Source organism: Ixodes scapularis, unplaced genomic scaffold, assembly GCF_016920785.2.
Source record: "Ixodes scapularis isolate PalLabHiFi unplaced genomic scaffold, ASM1692078v2 ptg000137l_1___fragment_3__unscaffolded, whole genome shotgun sequence".
NCBI classification, from domain to species: domain Eukaryota; kingdom Metazoa; phylum Arthropoda; class Arachnida; order Ixodida; family Ixodidae; genus Ixodes; species Ixodes scapularis.
This window is the reverse complement of record NW_024609920.1, coordinates 1,577,039-1,596,414: the sequence shown is the minus strand read 5'-3', so window position 1 is coordinate 1,596,414 and position 19,376 is coordinate 1,577,039. Positions and strand designations below refer to the sequence as shown.

At 45.5% G+C, this 19,376-nt stretch overlaps 1 protein-coding gene across 1 annotated transcript; it reads left to right on the top strand.

Moving 5' to 3' along the window:
• Positions 1-918: 918 nt before the first annotated feature.
• On the top strand, positions 919-18,269 carry LOC115323031 (lamin Dm0-like; the record flags this gene model as incomplete). The annotated part of the gene is made up of 6 exons (XM_040218376.2): positions 919-1,223; positions 2,437-2,630; positions 4,553-4,657; positions 12,730-12,849; positions 15,898-16,002; positions 17,877-18,269. Coding segments are annotated over 5 exons (826 nt in total), but the record flags the coding sequence as incomplete, so codon positions are not given.
• Between the last annotated feature and the right edge of the window lie 1,107 nt (positions 18,270-19,376).

The window sequence follows — 19,376 nt, the reverse complement described above, 5'->3', positions numbered from 1 at the left end:
GTAAAAATTAAAATATCCCGCGACCTGCAGCCGCGAGCGGTGGCCATAGGAAACAGGTTGCATGACGTGAATGGGGTGTCTTTTAGAAAGATGGCAAGTTGTGCGAATACCTGCTCGATAAAAAGTCACTTTTTTTTATAAATCTTGTTGTTTCAACATGAATATAAATGTGTCAAAAACCTGGTATCATCGACAAATCTTTTGTTATACGAAGTTTTAGTGGCGCCATCTATCCTAGGTCCACAAAACCGTCAGCTCTATCTGCTACCGCGAACAGCCGCCAGAAGCCGGAGGGGGACAGAACCGGAAGTGGATAGCCGGACCCGGATGAAACCTTCATCCTTTCACCATATTGCTCGCGTTGCGCTGGCTGCGCCCGCTAGCACGTGGTCACGCGGTCGCGAGCGAATGAGTTATCGCTGCCCATTGATGGCTCTAAAGAGGAAGCTTCACCGGAACCCCGCGTAAACCCCATTGACGTCACAGCGCACGTGACTAGGAAGATGGTGAAGGAGTTGAGAGGTGCCGAAAACCTGAATCTTTGTCCATTTTTAAAATAAAAACTGGGACATGCAGGCAAAATCGGTTTTTCTTTACTTCAGATAGGTCTAGACACGAACTCCCAAATGATTTAAGCAAAGCATTGAAACTGTTGCAGAGCTCCTTTAAGTAAAATTATAACATGCCTGTGAAAAAAAAAATTTTTGCGGAAATAATTTTTTTAATGCAGTATCGACGGTGTGAGATGCGATTTAGTTGGTAGTCACCTTGTTTCCACTCGTTTGTTCTCGGCATTTCGAGCGTCTGGAGAAGTGGATCGGCTTGACCATCACGTTAAGGTGGAGAGAGTGAATGACCATTTCATGATGTCGTGGTCTTTGCACGCTGTTGTGACCGAGAAGCTCCCCAGGCCAGGGCAGGAATCGCAGGACGACTCCTGGTAGGAAGATTGGGAAGAGACCGTGACTTGAGTCTTCCGCCGCAGAACCTGTCCCTGACGGCCCGTGTGCGAGACCTGGAGCGTCTGCTGGACCAGGAGCGGGAGTGGCACGGCCGGGCCCTGATGGCCAAGGAGGGAGAGGTCTCCCGGTTGCGGGCGGAGATCGAGGACCAGCTGCGGGAGTACCAAAACCTGCTGGACATCAAGGTGGCTCTGGACCTCGAGACTGCCGCGTACCGCAAGCTCCTGGAGGGCGAAGAGTCCCGGCTGCACATTACGCCCAGTGAGTCCGTAGAGTTTATGTGAGAATCTCGGGGTGGGGGTTCGCGATGGGAGCAGAACGCGGCGAATTGCGTAAGCGGTGGAGTAAGTAATCCCGAGTGAAATGAGAAAAAAAAGCTACAGAAGGGCGGAAAATGAGAGCAGACAATAGGTTGGCCGGGCTTTTGCTAGTACAATCGTTAGGGCGCTTGTAAAATTTTTGTTGTATAGAATGTCATACGTCTGTGTTTTTCTTTGTGCAAGTACGAAACAAACCTGCAGTAGGTGCAGACCTTGCAACTGATGCTTTTTTGCTTCTTTGTCTGAAAGCGTTGCCAGTGATCTGGGCCCTTGGGGAACAGCCATTCCAAACCGGCCCAAATGCATGCGACGTTTCCCCGTGGAAAATTATATTAACTCTTAAAAATGATCTAGAGGAAAGGGTTCCATGCATTTCGGCCACTTTGGAATGTGGTGGTCCCGATAAGGCCACGTTGCTGGTGTCGCTTTGTTACACAGAAAGAACTTCAAAATGAGCAGGGAAACCTCGCCCGTCGTGGTTCTCTTTACGCAATGCGTAAAAATGATGTTGGCGACCCTTTGGGAGAAACTCCGACTCGTCGCAGCGAAAGAAACTCGCCTCACCTATCGCCCTATTTTTTTTCCCACTTTTTAATCGCCCTTGCGGAGACTCTTTCCAGGCACCGCACCACCACCACCCAGAAGACAAGGCTTGCACATTACGTTGTCTGCTCTTTTCACGTAGGATCCCGGCACGGGATTGTAGGCGCACACGTGCGATCGCCGGTTTTCCTTTTTTTTTTTCTTAGAATCAAAAGTGCTCCCGTCAAAACTGCTAGTGTAGGGGGCACATATTTGGGAACGCAACGTGAACTGCAAAACGCAAAGACCACTAGCGTCCGTAAAAAGTAAACTGCGAAAAAGCAGCATTGTCGTGGTGGTTCTGACGACATTGCTCAGCGCGCATTAACGGCGCAAAACCAAACTCCATACAAAGGACGCTGCCTTTCATTTTTTTTGCGCCTCCTTTCTTGTGCGCAATGAGACTCCTCGCTTTTATGCCCCTCCCCTTTTGTGCGAAGGGACGGATTTTGTCAGACTCGCTCGTCGTGTAGCGCAGTCAAGGGCGGGCAATGGAGGCGAGCGACGCGTTAACCGTGCCGCACACACGCGATTCACCGTGCGAGATGCGAACGATATTTTGTCCCTCTCAGGCGCATCTACCAGCGGGGCTGAGATGTACACCAGTCCGCTGCTCCGAGGCGCCAAGCGCAGGCTGACCTTCTCCCACCGGGAGGAGCAGTCAAACTTCGACGTCCAGGTCTCCGCATCCGCCAAGGGGGACCTGGAGATCTCGGACCACTGCCCAGACGGAAAATACGTCATCGTAAAGAACAAGGGCACGAAGGTTGGTAAACGTCGCCCTCTTCTGCCATCTAAAGCCTATAGACGTCTCCTGGGTAAGGCCGTGGTGCCGAATTTTCGACGTCTTCTGAAGGGCAAACGCGGGGGCATAGGGTGGACCCAAGTGCTGCGACGGCGTTTAGCCGACGGTCAAGTTCTAGTCGATTAAAGACAAGTCTTCGTCAGACGCTGATATGGCACTTGATCAGTCAATGCCCCGTGTTGCCTCTTTAGGCGGCGTTTAGAATTCATAACTGCAGCCTTGTTATCTAGGAGCTGTAAGGCCAATGCTTGGAAGCCTGTGACATGAAAGGGAAATCACGTTTGAATTGCACAGAGCCTAACACTGTCTTGTCGGAAGTCGGAACAGAACCAAAGGCTGAAACAAACTCAAGCGGATATACTCGGAAGTGTGAGGTCACAGCACATTTGATGGCGACACCGCGGAGGCGCCAATTGTTTGCTCGAAGAGACGCCAAAACATAGGGCCAAAACGACGGGGCTCGCACGATGACGCGAGCCCTGTCAAACAGGACCGATCCGGGTTTCCTTGTTCTCCCGTGCTTTTTCAACGCCTGTGGAGAGCGGGGCAACTGAAACGGTCAGGTTGTGATCCGTTGCCACCACAAGTGGCGAAACTCGCAAACACGCCGTCAAGAAAAACGCGACATCACTAACGCAGAGAGGCTCGTTACAAACCTGATCCTTTTAGTTGCCCCCGCAGGAGTTGCATAGGTGCGAGAATAAAGGAAAATCCGGTTCAGCAAAGTTTGACAGGATTTGTGCGCTTGTAGCTTGCCTCAGTACTTTCGCGGAGCGGCGCTGCTTTTAATTCAGAGTGACGTGACGACATTCGGTTTAATTTTTCTTCAATAATATGTTGGTGCTTTAAGAGCAAAAAATTGGTGTCTCTGGTCTAGCACAAACGTGGTTGACATTTCGACAATAAAATAGGCGCTCGAATATCGTCGCGCTATGTACTTGAAGCCGCTTGATATACCCTATTGGCTCGTGGCATAGCGACATTAGGACTTCAGGTAAAACAAAGTTTAACACATAGTTGATTTCTTCTGCATTCTTTCCCAAGCTAAAGTAATCGTCGTGTTCGTATGTCTATACAGTGGGAAGTAGTCGCTCCGTAGACAGGAAATTTAGCCAGTGCAGTACGGCCACCAGCCTGGGGTTTTTTAACGTGCATCACGCAGTAGTGACACAAGGCTGCACGCCGGTATGGTGCTCATTCACATTAGAACGGACAAGAGTGAATTGAGCACGTGATCCTTGAGCTCTGCGGCACGAATTTTCGCTGCACAAGCTGCAGTACTTTCATTCTCTATGCTACTGTTTCCCTGCCCCTCTCCTAAGAAGCACGGGCATTGTTATCTGTAGATTGTGTTGTCGTTTACTTTCAGTGTTTGAAATTCCATTTCTATTTTCGTTTGCGTTGCTCGCAGACGTCTGCAACGATTGAACACATTCGCAGTTAGCTTCACCAAGGCAAAGTTTTTTCTCGAATCTCGACAAATTGGAGCAGCCTGGTATGGGTGGTGGAAATAAAACAGACGCTTCACTCTCGGTTAACTGCGAACATTCCACGGCATTTTGACATCTCTAAGTGAAATAAAAACCTGTGCAAGTTTCCGGAGAACAATTTGGTGCTTGACTTTGCTTTTCGAATTGCGGTACAAGATTGCCAGCTCAGCTGGCCACTCGGTTTGCGAGAAATATTTGGGATGCTCTCCTTTTCGGGCTCGAGACTCCAAGGAACAGGCTCCACTCCCCGTAAGCGACGGTCCAACCGCGCGTTAGCTGATCCTTGAAGGTGCGCCTTCGAGATATATATATATATATATATATATATATATATATATATATATATATATATATATATATATATATATATATATATATATTTTTTTTTTTCAGGAGATTCCATTGGCTGGCTGGCGGATTGACCGGAGGTCCGGCAACGATGAGTTCACCTTCCGGTTCCACCGGACCCACGTAATCCAACCGGGAACCACCATCACGGTTCGTTGCAGTTCTTGAATTGTTTTTCTTCGTCGAAGGCACTGGTTCCATTTGTTTCATAAAAGTAGAACGAGGCTTTCGTCAGTTCAAACTTAGTCTTTCATAGAGGGACTGGCGTAAATACCCCCTGGCTTGCTTTTTTATGGGCGACATTTTTCGAAGACTCAGTTTTTCTTTAAGTCCGACCACAGGCTGCGCTACCGTCCTTCAGTGTCGGTTGAGCAGCGCCCGAAGCGCGTCGTCCCTGCACTTGTTGCCTTTGCGCATCTGCCATCGTCGGCTACACCAATCGCGTGCAGTGGATGCAACGAGGTCCCACTTTTTTTTATGTTTGCGATTGGTTAAGTTGGTGATGGCGTATCCACAAAGACGAGCGGTGTAACGGCGCGGTTTTGGCTTTGCTCGATTGTCTTCGTCGAATCGTCGCGTCGGCTGTGGTAGGACTCGCAGTGAAACGGTGCATACAGTGGTCTCGCGATAATTCAACCTAGAAATTTTCGTACTCACTTTTATTTCGGACAAATTTAAATATTTTGCTTTTCCCGCTATGTTTTGATGCATTCTTAAGCTGCTTAATTCAAGTGGAGCTTTCGCTTAATTCGTGCCATTCGTTCATCGGGAGTGGGCCTGGCCCCGTTGAGGGCACTCCTTGCCAAGCACCCGTGTGCTGCGGAAAAGCAGTACCCGCGAAGCTCGCGGGCATTGGTTTTCCGCTGTACGCGGATGTTCGGCGGGGATCGCTGGCATTACAGTCCTGACAATCTGCTTTTATTAATCGTGTTTATTTATTTATTTATTTTTGTGGAGGATTGAGAATAAACAAAGAATATTTGTGTCTATCGAGCTGATTTATAAATTCGCTCGGTGAGGATGGCTGGGCGTCTCTTTGGGCTTAATTTTGCGTCAAATCTGTCGTTTTCTTTTGCCACCCCCATGTCGGCATTGGACTTTCTGAGGCCATGGTTCACGGATATAGTTACATTAAAACTAACAAAGCTAAGAAGGGGACAAGTGAAGGTTGGGCACAACCTTCACGAGTTCAGCTGAATTTTCGTTTAAAGGCGGGAACTCAAAATTTTCTTCAGCGTGGCAGAAGATTCCCCCTCTTTTCTTTTTTTCCTCCTCCCCTTTCCTCCTCCATTTTCCTCCTCGCTTTTTTCGGCCTTCTCGCACGAGTGCTAATGGGCTTACCGGCCCCCCGACAAAATCTCCGTAACCCTTCAAGGTTCTCTGCTTCAATCCCAAACACCAGGGATTAGTTTGGCAGGCTGGATATGAGCGCGGAAGGGTTCGGGCTGGCTCGCTTATCTTCTTTTTTTTTTTTTTGTTTCGCTTTTTTTTTTGCAGTTCTAAAAAACACTCATATAGTCAACACCAACTTGCCCAACAACAAGTTCTTTTACATTCAGATAATTCCGCATGCGGCCACACACGCTACAACACCGCATATTTATTTCGAGTGAACGGAACTTGAACATCACGGCAGAAGGAAAAAAGATGGGTATTTTTATCCGAACTTTGAGCTCTACCCAGAGAATTGAAAATTTGTCGTTCTAACAACGGCACACTGAAGAGTGATTGTATCATTATTGTGTTTTCTTGTTTCTTGTTTTTTGTACAAACTAATAATCATGAGTAATTACAAGTCAAAGATATTGCAGTCAGAGGGACACAGTCTGACCATTTCTGGGGCATAATATATAGGTTCGTACTACAGGTGTTTTCTAGAGTGACGGCCGCCTCGTTGAAGCTACTAAGAAGAGTAAAAACAAACTTCTATAAAAACTGAAACAATTTATTGTATATTTCATCTATCTTCAGCCTTTGAAAAAAATTTCTTTGTGGCCAAACGTGCATTTAGTTTCTGTCGACAAATGTAACTGAAAACTTGACACCCGACAAATATTTTGCGTATCAGCAAATAGAACAGGAAACACGAAGATAGAACCGCAAAATCACAATTTTCTTCGCGTAAAATAGTGCAACTAGCAATAGTAGCATATTATGCCATTTATTAAAAGACAGCAGGTATTACGAAGTTTTCATGCTCTTCTGTTCGCATTTGTTCGCTGATGAAGAAATGGAATACCCAGATAGCCTCCGCAGCCCTTACATAATTAAACTGAACTAATGTTGCGATGCAGGCGAGTTGATTATGCATGTTGAAAGTAGTGAAAGCGCACAATATTATTTGCTGTTTCTATTTTTTCTAATGAAAAAATTCAGTTGATAGTCAGCGCTCGTCCTGTTTGCCTCTCCGTCTTCGTATTCGTCTTTATTGTGCGCTTTCACTACTTTCAACTTACATAATTGTTTGGGGCTTTGTCAGGGTGGGCGAAGGCCATCTCCAAAAAAAACCCAGGAGTTCGGAAGGTGTGCTACCGCAAGTTTTGGGGCTGCTTAGCAAATTTAGGCGTCTGGCGTTCCCCGCCTACTTAGAAAAGAAGCGGAACAGCGGTCAGCTCAACGTCGTCACCAAGCGGGAAATCATGCCGAATTGTGTCCTTGAACACGTGCGAGATCTTTACCCGAACCCAGCCGGGATTCGCCACAATTCATTTACGAAAAAAACTATAAAAAGGGGTAGGCTTAAACGATTTGGTAGTTTTTGAATATAGTCATGCGGACTAACTGTCCACAAGTACGGAAAGAAATGCAGTAGAAATGCAGAGCTCTATTGTGTTCTTTATGTCCATACTTCTCTTTCGCGCTGTACGCCAATTAAAATGAATTCTGCAATATCTGTAGATTATGCCTGGTTATGTTGTCTTTAAAAGAAAAGTAATCAAGCAAGTTCGGTATCGTGCCACAATTTGTGCATATACAATTTTATGTGGAATTCAAAGTTAAAACAGTACTTCCGCGGGAAATAATGCATCCGTCGTTCTTCGTCTTCCTGAATATTGAACTACCGATCTCGGCTACAGGACTTTTGGTACACAAAATATCACGCTCAGTAGAAAATTTGCTTTTTCTACCAAAAGTACTGGAAATTATTTATTTTTCAAACAGGTCGGGTGGTGATGCGTGTTTGAGTGTAGGACCGTTGACTGGGCACTGGTTTGCGCCAAGAGTGCAGTGCTTCCCTTCATGCTGCCCGCGACGAGTGTTGAAATTTGAATATAGTAGAAATAAAATCAACTGACACCCTTAGAATTATTTTAAACTTGCGCTTTCTTCAGGCATTAAGATTTTGATCGTACCTTTTATTCATTGTCGTCTTCGATGAGGGAACAACTTGCCGAGGAGGCCGCGCTGTCCGCGTACGCGGCTTGACACATAAGGTCGCGAATGCTTTTCACGAATCTTTAAAGACCAAGCATAAAAATGAAAGACGCAGCCACTTTACGCCAATGAAACCACCTTTATGTTTTGGGCAGACGTCTTGCGAGAGTTGCAGTATTTTAATTATGCCTAATAAATTAAATGTTTATGACTAAGTACCAAACATTTTTAGATGTATTAAGAACCAAAATGTCAATTGGAAAGTTCTAGAGCTGCTTGAGAAACACCCGATCAGCTGTTTGCAACGTGATACGGCTCGCGTGTCTTCCTTCTGACTAGTAGTAGAGCTTATGAAACATGACAAAATACCCCGTGATAAAGCGCCCGCCCCATCATAGACTCAATTTCGAATGTCCCGGGATTTGTTTTCATAGGCCAGAAAAAAAAAAAAAAAAAGAAATGCATGCAAGACGCGTGCCCCACGCTTTATTTATATCAGAAAAGAACTGCCCTCTGTTTTATATACAACGTTTATTGTTTTTTTTTTTTTTTTTTTTTTCACCTACTAGATATTAGAAAAAAACGTCGAAATTAACGTTTTGTGGATGTAAGCTATACGGGCCAGGCGAAGATTGGGGTCAAGAAAGAACGCAACAAAAACCGACTAATTACCTAAAGTTCGCAAATTAACCTTTTAATTAGAGAAGAAAACGGCATCTTGTATTTAGAAAGTTGTTGGCCATAATCGCAAGCCACCAAACCGTCCATTCTTAAAAAGATGTAACGCGCGTATACACTATTATACGGCGTCCTCCTAATTTGGGCGCGAAAATATAGTTCTGATTTTATGTGGGCTCCATCTCCGCGTGGCACAGCCTAACGCCATGAAGCCAAAGCGACAAATCATGCGCATCGCTGTGACAACGCCACTGTAGAAGGGGCGAGGAGTGCGGCGGCCGAAAAGATTGCGGTAACACGATTCGCGTCCAAATTAGGCTTTTTAGGACGCCGTGAGCCACTTCACGTCCACTACATCTCTTTAAAAATGAATGATTTGGTGTTTTTGATGACTACAGATAAGGCACAAACCGAAATTGCGTAACTCTGACGTCTTTTTTGAAAAATGTCTAGTCGTTAAAAAAAATATCGCCCTGTATAAGCACGATTGTAAGGCAGTTCTTTACGTCCGGCGACATCATTACGGCATGGGAGGAGACGTTGACCACAGATCATACTCTGTGTATGATCTGTGGTCACAGTTTTTTTTTTTGTTTTTTGTACGAGAATGAGCAAACATTTGATACCAAATAAAATAGATTTAGCATTCACCAAATTCGGCTTGTTTACTTGATCCAAATCGATATTTGATTTGATTACACTTATTTTGTACCCGCACACGCCTCCTTTATTCCCTAATGAGTTACAAGTGATAATTACATTGTTTTTTTTTTTTGTCGTGTGAGGTCATCACAATTTATTATTAACAATCGGAGCTATGCGGTTACGCAGAGGAGGCGCATTTGAAGATATTCAAAATTGTTCTGAATACACAAACAACTTCAAACGTCTTGCTGTTTGGGTCGTTTCCTACACGCAGGACCAATAATAAAGCCAAAACATTATAGAGGAGACTATCTCTATCAACTCAACGCACGAACACGATGTGAAGCGTGTCTGCGTACGTTGGAAAAAAGAATCCGTACACTGAAATGTCTGTGCACCAAAACGTCCGCACCGAAATGCCCTACAGCAAAACGTTCTACACCGAAAAGTACTAGACCCACTACGGATGGGATCCTCCGTCACCTCTGCCGGTTTACGAACCATGATGATTCAGAACCTCTGGTCTATGGAGCGCCATCCCTGATATACAGAAAACGCCGCTCGTACTTCCCGTTGTCGCCATGAATCCGCCTAAACAACGAAAGATGCCAAATCAGATATTTATATTAAAATTGATACTTCAATGACTACTTCTTTGAGCAGAAGAAGGCATTTGTGCTCTCACAACAGCAAAGAATCGTCTTCCAAACCAATGCTCAAAGAGAGCCAATGCAACTCGTTGGGAAGAGCAAGTGCCAAGCTCGCTCAAAACAGCTACTCGGTCAGCTCCTTGTCGCAGGTGTGCCGGCTGGCTTCTGGATAATCTTTTCAAATCCTTGAAGCTTTCATTTCCTCCACCCCAAACTTGTAAAAAAACAAAACAAAAAAAATCGGAAAATGGCAAGGAGGAAACGAGAGGCGATTTCCTCCTTTCACAGCGGCGAGAAGGAAAGTGAGGGTCGGGTTCCTTCTCTCTGCTTGCGGGCCGGCCTTTAAGCATGGTAAAACGGTAGTAAAAGGTAGTGATGGGCCAAACTTTTGCCGAATCGAAAGTTTGGTGCCGAATTTTCGATTCGATACATTGTTATTAGGCTTAGCGTTGATATTTAGTTTTTCTTGGCAAAAAAAGTGTTTTTTTTCTTAACCTAAAAAAGACACCGATACAATTATCTTGTAGAATGTCATCTTGTTTAGTAATAACTGGGCTTATGTGCATTATATGTTGTATTTGTGTGTTTACTGGCAATTTTAGTGACTCATTGCAGGAGTGGCGTGACAGGGAGGTTGGGTAGAAGCGAGCGTGGCGCAGTCACGAATCACGCTACGAGTTTCGGTTTTAAGGTATCATCAGCGCATGCCGGCGTGTGTGTGCACATTGCTAAAATGAAAGCAATAACGCTGCGTTCTTGCTTTCTCTGGGAGCCACCGTTTTGTGCGGGAAAACGAATGCAACGGTTGCTGAGTCACTTGGAGTCGGCTTTGCATGAAAGTGTGCGTCCCATATTCACAACGTCTCGTTTTTAACCTTTAAAATACCGGTTTCTGGTGTTTAAGAATACACGAACGTTTCGGAAGATGGGGAGAGTGAATGTAAGATGTGCAATGTCGAGCATTGCAGTTCCGTGTTTAGTTTTATGCAGACACATGAAAATTGCGAGATAACACTAATTGAAGAAGCAATATTTTGTTGTTTGAGCCGAAAAAAGAATTGTTATAATCGCGAGGAGTGCTTTAAAGTAATTGTGGGACAATGTGTCTGTTTCAGAATACACGGCATCATTCGTCACTTGCGCAGTGGACTGCGTAAATTACTGGTCGATCTTCTATTCTTGAGGCAGAAAATATTGAAGAGGACCACGCTCGATCACAAACGCAGTTACCGTGTTGCCTACCCCACACCGCGGCGTAACCGCTGGTTGTACTACGCTGCACGATGGTAACCGCACGACTGCACAGCGTCCATTTGCAATCTAAGGCTCCGTCGCGTTCTCGCGCGTGCGCAGACATTTTCCGAAGTTTTGCCGAATCTTTGCCGAACTTTGCCGAATCTGAAGTTGAGCAGATTCGGTCCATCACTAGTAAAAGGCTCGAAGAAACTATCCAATAATCGGTTTGAAATTATTCTGCCAAAACCGCTATTGGCTTTGAGCTTGACCAATTCTTTATGCGTGCGCCTGCTTTACATTGGCCTGGGTCGATAAAAGTAAAATCTGTTTGGTATGTGTAGCTATTCCTATAGCAAATTGCTACTTTGCTTTGTATCATAAGCCCATAGTGCTGGTAGTGGAAATTGAAGTATCAATAGAAACCCTACCATAACATTTTTTTCGTCCTAGTAAACAGACTAGGCAGACACCGTAAATCCCAGAGCGAGGGGAAGACTGGCCAACGAAGACCGGACGAAGGACAAACAAAAAAACTTGGGAGTTTAGTGTGTCCTTTGTCCGTCCTTTCCCTCGCACCAGGATTTATTATGCCCTTCTGAAAAAAGCTGAAGCGCCTTAAAAAACAGTTTGGAGCGGTCTTCTACTATAGCTTTTTGTCCCATGAATTCAGTCATCGCGCTTTTGGACTGAAGTAAACGTAAACCTCGTATATTTTGAAATGTGTGTGCGGCGATTGCCGAAGGGCATGCGGCGAGCCTTGCCGCCACCTGTTATCCGTCGAAGACATTGCGACGTTATAGTCGTCCTCCCCGCACAGTGCCGAGCAGAGTCGTTTGACCGATGACGTCCCTTTTGTTAGTCTCGCAGCGAGAACTGTTACTTGCCACCACTTGAAATAACGTCCGTTGTTTTTGACAATGTAGGACGTCCGTCACCAGTGTTGCAAAATCTTCAAAAAGATTGCTCGCCGCCCACGGGCATCAAACCCGGGTTCGCTCCGTGCGGAGTTGTTGATGCCACAGCATCAACAACCCGCTCTATACCGGAGGCTTTTGTAGCACCCACCGCACGCGCTCTCTGGAAAAGAAAAAAAAATAGACGATAACAGAAGACCGTTGTAGCAATGTCAATGCCAAGAGCTCGTGCAGGGGAAAGCGATTTTACGCTATCCGGAACAAAAAGGATACGAGCGTTTTTCAAAACAACATAATCGTATGCCTATTTCGTTTTGTACGCTTTTGTTCACGCACCCCACGGTGTGTGAACGCGACGCCGGTGCCCGACAACTTCGCCATGTCGTTTCGTGGCTGTCGCTGCGACTCTACTGTGGATCAGCGCGTTCTTCTTGAATTTTTTTCTATCCGCCTTCACGCTCTCCTGCTCTCGGCATGCAACGACGGGCAGGGCTACGTCGAAATTTTAATTAGCGATTTTGACACTCCTAGTAATAAGATCGAAAGAAAACTTGGACATAATTTTTAAAATGCCTACATTAAAACATTCATTTTTTTTTGTTTTTCTTCTCTTAAAGAACTGTTTTTAGCTTCTCTTTCAACCAGCTTGCCCACATTCTTGCGTTAGTATACCTCCTTTGCGGTGAGATGACCACTACTCATCCGAAGTTGGAATGCTGTGCAGGTATGGAGCTCCGACGCCGGTGCAGCACACAGCCCTCCGTCGGACCTGGTCATGCGCAACCAGCAGTGGCCCCACGTTGAACCGATGCGCACAGCCTTGCTCAGCGCTGATGGGGAGGAGGTGAGCGCCTTCGGTTTAGTGTTTTGCCATTGTAGATGGGCTGCACTATAGGTGTAATTTTCTTGTGAAGTTGCTCGTTCAGTTACCACCTTTGAGAGGCCTCCATGTGTTCGAAAACGGTCCAGTAAAGTTAAAATTAAATCAAGTCATCTAGAGCTTTCTTTTGAAAAGCCTATGTATTGCCCGCACTTTGATTTGGTGTGAAAACCTGTTAAGATCCTTTTTGCCTTTTCATTCATATACTTTTAAACCCTTAATGTTTTGGAGCCTCTAATTTTTGCGAAATACGTGAATTGTAAAATTGGTTTTAGTGATTTTAGTTTAGTGGTTTCTATAGGTAAATTCCAGCCTTAAGAAATCGCGAAATTTAATGGTCGCGAATATGACCCCGCAGTCCAATTTTCGAAAATTCGGGGCCGCGAAAATAAAGGGTTTCACGGTACCAGAAGGGAAAATAGTTATTCATAAGACACTTGCATGTAAGATATCATCGATGTGTGAAATTAAAGGGTACAAGCTTTGTTTTTCCCTTTGAATTGTGGTATTGTGTCCTTTTTTGGTGAACACTGCTTGATTTATCTTTGATTCGACACCAATAATAACCGTTTGCACGTGTTCATGCTGTGTCTTTCTTCAGTCGGCATGTAGTTCAGAAGTGGCTTTTACAATGAGCTCTTCTCGACACTTCTATTGCCGTGTCTGGTTGCTCTTCTGAGGGGCTGATACTTGCTTTGATTCTGTCTATCTCCATATAGTGCTTTAAAACTTTCTAGTTGTCCCTGGGCTCTATTTGCAGGGGCGGGACAGCTGCACCAATTGTGCCATTTTGATACATTCAAATTTCCTGCGCCTAGCGGCACCAAAAGCGTGAAACTGGCTAACTACGCTACGCTCTGCAAAAAATCGCGGTGGCGCTAAATTTAGCAGAAAGTGAACTCTGTCGACAACCTTGGCTATTTCATATACCAGGTGGCGCAAGCTGCTGCCAGATTCCTTGGTTCAGCCGTATCTGTTCATTTATCCATCCATCCGATGGATTCAATGTACACATCCATAAATCCTAACCATCGTGTCGTTGCATCATACATCATACATGCTATGGTGTATTGTGCATGTAGCATTATTGATCGAGAGTCATGCCACTTTAGTTTTAATAAAAATTTGTTCCCCCCAAAAATTTCCCTGTACAATTTCAGGTATTGCACAGTAAAGTTATATTCACATGTAGTCTAGCGACTGGGAAAACCGGGAATCGTTAGGGAAATTTTAATTACCAGGACAACTCGGGGAATTGTTAGGAATACTGTAAAAAAATCGAGCCCAGTCAAGGAAAACGAGCCGGAAACGCCATTGAGTGCCCTGAGCAGACTTGAAGACTTGGGTGCAGAAAAGTGGGCAATAAAGTTTGCTTAGAGCGGAGCATGGTCTCTGCTCACACGATGTAGAATGTGCTACCCGATGCCTATTGGAACAGCCGTCAAACCCAGTCGAAGCCTTGGATTGGGTTGGATTATTTTGAGGGCACGACACTAGGCTAAATCCAGTTGGAGTTACTCGATTTAGTAACAAATTGGAAAGCCACAGACCCCAATATAATCCAAGCCGGAGGTATCCAAAAGTGTCCGTTTGGCGGCCGTGCTGCCATTCTGTTAGTAACAAGGCGTGTGTGGTTGAGCATCGTGTTTTCATCGTGTTTCTGGAAGTGGGCTCTTCACTGACGATGTCCGCGACGAGAAAGGGCTCATTTATTCCAGGCAGGACGAACCCAAATATTTTTTAATATGAAGGTTGGATTAAGCCCATGCAAAATGATCCTCACACTGCTCAATGCTCAATACCTTGTGTTGTAATGTTCCTATATATTTAATCGCCTCTACAGCGGTCAGGAAATTTCTCCTAAATTTGTCTGGGAAAACCTGAAAAAGTCAAGGAATTTCAAAATAATTTGCTAGACACCCTGTATTGAATACTTCCCAGCACTTGCAGTACAAACCTAGTTTATGTTCCAGCAAAGTGAAACGCTGCAAAGAAAACTGCTATGGTTCTAAAAAACCTCGATGTTAGCACCTGTGCACGCGATTCTGCATTTAGGGGATGAGCTTTCGTAGGTGTACTCACGGTCGTACACATACGGCGGACACCTTGCGGAGCGGCTTCTTTGCTGCGGTAATCCTATGGAAATGACCCTCGAATTTCTTAGGTTGTCATGTTGAAGCTCTCGGCCGCATTGAAGCTCTCGGCCGCATTGAAGCTCTCGGAAGCATTGAAGCTCTCGGAAGCATTGAAGCTCTCGGAAGCATTGAAGCTCTCGGAAGCATTGAAGCTCTCGGCCGCATTGAAGCTCTCGGCCGTAATTGAAGCTCTCGGCCGTAATTGAAGCTCTCGGCCGTAATTGAAGCTCTCGGCCGTAATTGAAGCTCTCGGCCGTAATTGAAGCTCTCGGCCGTAATTGAAGCTCTCGGCCGCATTGAAGCTCTCGGCCGCATTGAAGCTCTCGGCCGCATTGAAGCTCTCGGCCGCATTGAAGCTATCGGCCGCATTGAAGCTCTCGGCCGCATTGAAGCTCTCGGCCGCATTGAAGCTCTCGGCCGCATTGAAGCTCTCGGCCGCATTGAAGCTCTCGGCCGCATTGAAGCTCTCGGCCGCATTGAAGCTCTCGGCCGCATTGAAGCTCTCGGCCGCATTGAAGCTCTCGGCCGCATTGAAGCTCTCGGCCGCATTGAAGCTCTCGGCCGCATTGAAGCTCTCGGCCGCATTGAAGCTCTCGGCCGCAGTCCCGTTGCTCGCGCACGATACGAATGACATACTCCGCTGCACACATTTTGAAAATTACCTGCAGGCAGGCCTCGGGCACATTCGAAGCACCTTTAACACATATGCGTGCTTCGAACGTTTCTGCAGATGATTTTTCTATGACCCACGTGACGAGGCAGTGCATTGTTTGCAAAGTCTATTTTTTATCATGAATTAGCAGTGTAACCGGAACTCTAGCGCTTCTGCGGCATGTTACGGCTGACGAGTTGATGCTCACTGTCGTTGCGCCCCCAGGTGGCCTTTCGGGAAAATCGGCGGCGTCAGTTCAGGCGCCTCTCGGAAAGGTCGTCTGGCGCGGGAGGATATTCGACGGGGCGTGAGCCCTTTTTCCAATAGCACGTGAGTACCTCTTCTTTCCTTCGGTTTCTTCAATGGGGCATGGCTTCTTAATTTATGCAGGAAAGAAAAATTAATTAAAACAATTGGAAACTTTTTCTAACAGCATATATATATTAAAACTGGGTTCCGGGAGGGTTTGCCGAGAGTGCCCCAGCAAGTTTGAATTCCGGTCGGGGTGGTTCCTTTTTGAAAGCTTCTCCCGGTGATCGAAATTAATCCTCAATTCTCCGCAGGGGCGTGACGATACCCTTTGTTGGTACAGCACGCGAAAGCGCGCCAGATAGTTGTTCTCCATTTTAAGACTTGTTTTGGCAGAACAAAGCAACTAATTGACGCGTGACAATGAGGTGAACGCTCGCTTATATATGTATTGTTTACATTGTAGGCTTGTTTACTGCTTCATCGCATTCCAGGGGCACTAAATCATGTTCCGCGATAGTCTATGACCACTACCTCAATCTATGGGCTCTAAGCGTGCTAAGAAACCAAACATCACATCCATGCGTGGCGATTCCTCTAATGAGATCGGTATTAAAGGTTGATTACCCTGGAACTATTACAAACACCAGAGGCCACCGTCGGAGAGGAGCTTATTTTTTTCCGACTGTGCCCTCTGGCGTGTGATAGTTCTGAGATAATTGGCCTTTGATACCTATTTTAATTTTTTTTAATCTGCTACACATAAATGTAATTTATTTTTAAGTAAGGTTACTGCTTGTAGATTGAATTGGCACCTAGACTACCGTAGAAAGTGGTTTAGCGCCCCTTTAATGCCAGAACCAATAGGGGTTCATCAAGTTTAGAATGTTTGATACGCCCAGTTTTGGAGGAATAAAGCAACACCACCTATAGTGTTCAAAGCCCGTGTTCTAGTATTTCGACGTTGCAGCGAGCTATTGCTCGGGTCTAGTTGCCGAGCGGGCGCTATCCGGGCGCGATAACTTTGCGTGGACTTAATCCAAGGAGGCTGTTGGCAGGCCTTGATTATTTTGGTTCGTGCTGTCTAAACAGGCATTTCGGTCTCCGCAGCAGCGGACTTACACGCCTCTGGCGGTTGAGAGCATTCTAGTCTCCCGAACGCCGGACGGGGCTCTTTTCTCTTCGTTGACTTTTATTAATTGAAAGTTTGTATCGTTCGGACTGTTTCAGCAGCCCCCTCGAAATTCGGATTAACGAGCTTTTACTGTAATAGACCGATTTGGCCGGACAGTACGACTTCACTGCATCGAGTGAACTTTGTCAGCACAGACGACAGCTTCTCCGGAACTCTGCCCGTGCGCAGCGTCGAGACGGCGCGAGCCCTCCCCTGCACCGCCGTCTGCCTCCCGCCAACTAAAGTTCTGACGGCGTCGCGCATGTGCCGAACACTTGGAGAGATCGGTCGGTTAGGGTTGTCCTTGTTCTGAAAACGCATTGGTGTTGCGAAGGCTCGTTGCACGCCGTGAAATTCACGAACTTTCTAGGGCCTGTCATACCTGAGCCTCATCGTCAAACGAGGGTTAGCTGCATTACCTAGAGCAGATGCTTCTTTTTTTCGTCTTCAAGATTTTGCTTTTGCGAAAGCTTTGAATAAGCCATATTCTGCATTTCTTGGGCTGCGAGTGGCTATCGCGTTGGTGTTGGTGCAGCGATGTTGGACATAGTGCATAGCAACATGTTTTAAACTTTTTGATTGCTCTATAATGCATGAGAGCATGCATTTCTTGTCGGTAGGTGTTACTTTGGCCCATGTTCTGCCGGCGCTTTGCTTCCGGTTATATACTGCCACCATCCCAGGAATACCGAGGAACTCTAGTCAGGGCAGTCTGTCGTAAAAATAGGTTACGTGAGTTTTCTTTTCACACATTGACGTTTGCTTTTTGCGGCCTTTGCAGGATTCCAACGACCCCAACTGCTGCTGCGTGATGTAAAGAAGAAAGAAAAAAAATGAAAAAGTCATCAGAGTGGCGGAACCTTAGTGCCATTTATTTTATTGGTTATACTTCTTTTTCCTTTCTCTGTAATTCTCTCTTACCCATCTGTATGTGACTGCCGTTGTTTTATCTCTAGAAAGAAAGAAAGAAAAAAAAATAGCTTAACGTGTCCCCACATCACCTGTCTAAAGCATTTCTGTAACCTGCTAACTTCATATTCTAACCCCTTTGTGTGCGTGCTTTTGTTGCTGTCGTTTCATGACGCATGTAACCTACGTCATGTTATATTAAAGTGCTGTCTTCTTCGTAGTGTAGTGCTCGTTTGTTTAGTTTTGTGGACAGGGGAACCACATTACTTGCAGCAAACCTTGCGTGGTGTTTGCTATGATTTTTTCAAACTTTTTTCCTGTGTTTGAGGTAAAACCTCCAGTTTTTAAACCTTAATCGCTTTAGAAAAAGGGTGTAGCTGCAACATCACTGCGATAGGTTTTGGGAGGACATCATTCAGCAGCTCTGGCAGCAGTTTCTGAAGCTCTGGTTTCGCTAAGAATTTTTGGCCAGTTTTTTGGCAAGTCGACTCCGGTGTGTTGCAATTGTAAGCGCAGGTCGTACCAAGATCAACATAAGTACCTTGTGAACCATATTTCTTAGTTTGCCAACTGTACCTGTGAAGTGCTTTTTACCAAAAAAGCAGGTTGCTTTTTTTACGTGGGCGACACGGGGGTTAATTTGTTCTACGGCACACGCGACTTTGTCCTGCAGTTTATTGGAATGTGGGCAGTGTTTTGGAGCACTTGATTATGGATGTCTTGACTTTGATTGTTGTCTTCGGAAATGTCTGTTCGTTTGACCTCGCAAACAAAAAAAAAGATTACCTTTTTTCACAATTTTGTTTGAATTTATTGTGTGTTACATCGAAGCACCATATTTATGCTTAGTTTGTAAGCTGCCCAGTTGAAACTTCTGCGTTTGGACAGTTTAGTGGTTGCACTGGTTGTTGAATGATGTATGTTAATCAAAAACATCGCAGGCAAGGCTAACGTGTTGTTTGGGGTTAGTCTCTAGATTTTCTTTGTCAGGGGAATATGGATCTTCTCAATCATTTCCCTCCACTCGCGATTTTCTCAGTTGCAGTGTTCTCGGGTGTGCACACTTGTACGCAGTCGTTGATGTTAATAATTGCCAAGGTAATTGCACTGCCGACACAAATACCATTTCACCTCCTCCGCAATCATGGCAGTGAGTTTAGATCCTAATTTTTTTTGCCAAAGTTTCTGGTTACACTCTGTGTGAACTGCTCGATGTTTTGCCCGCTAGATTTTTCTACAAGCTACTTAATACAACGTAACTATCGAAGTCCTTCAACAGAAACCTTTTTCGACTGTTGGACGTAGAGCCCCATTCAGTTTCTCTGTTTGACATGGAATGTGCAGTTTTTCTCCTTTCCAACTTGAGCTGGAC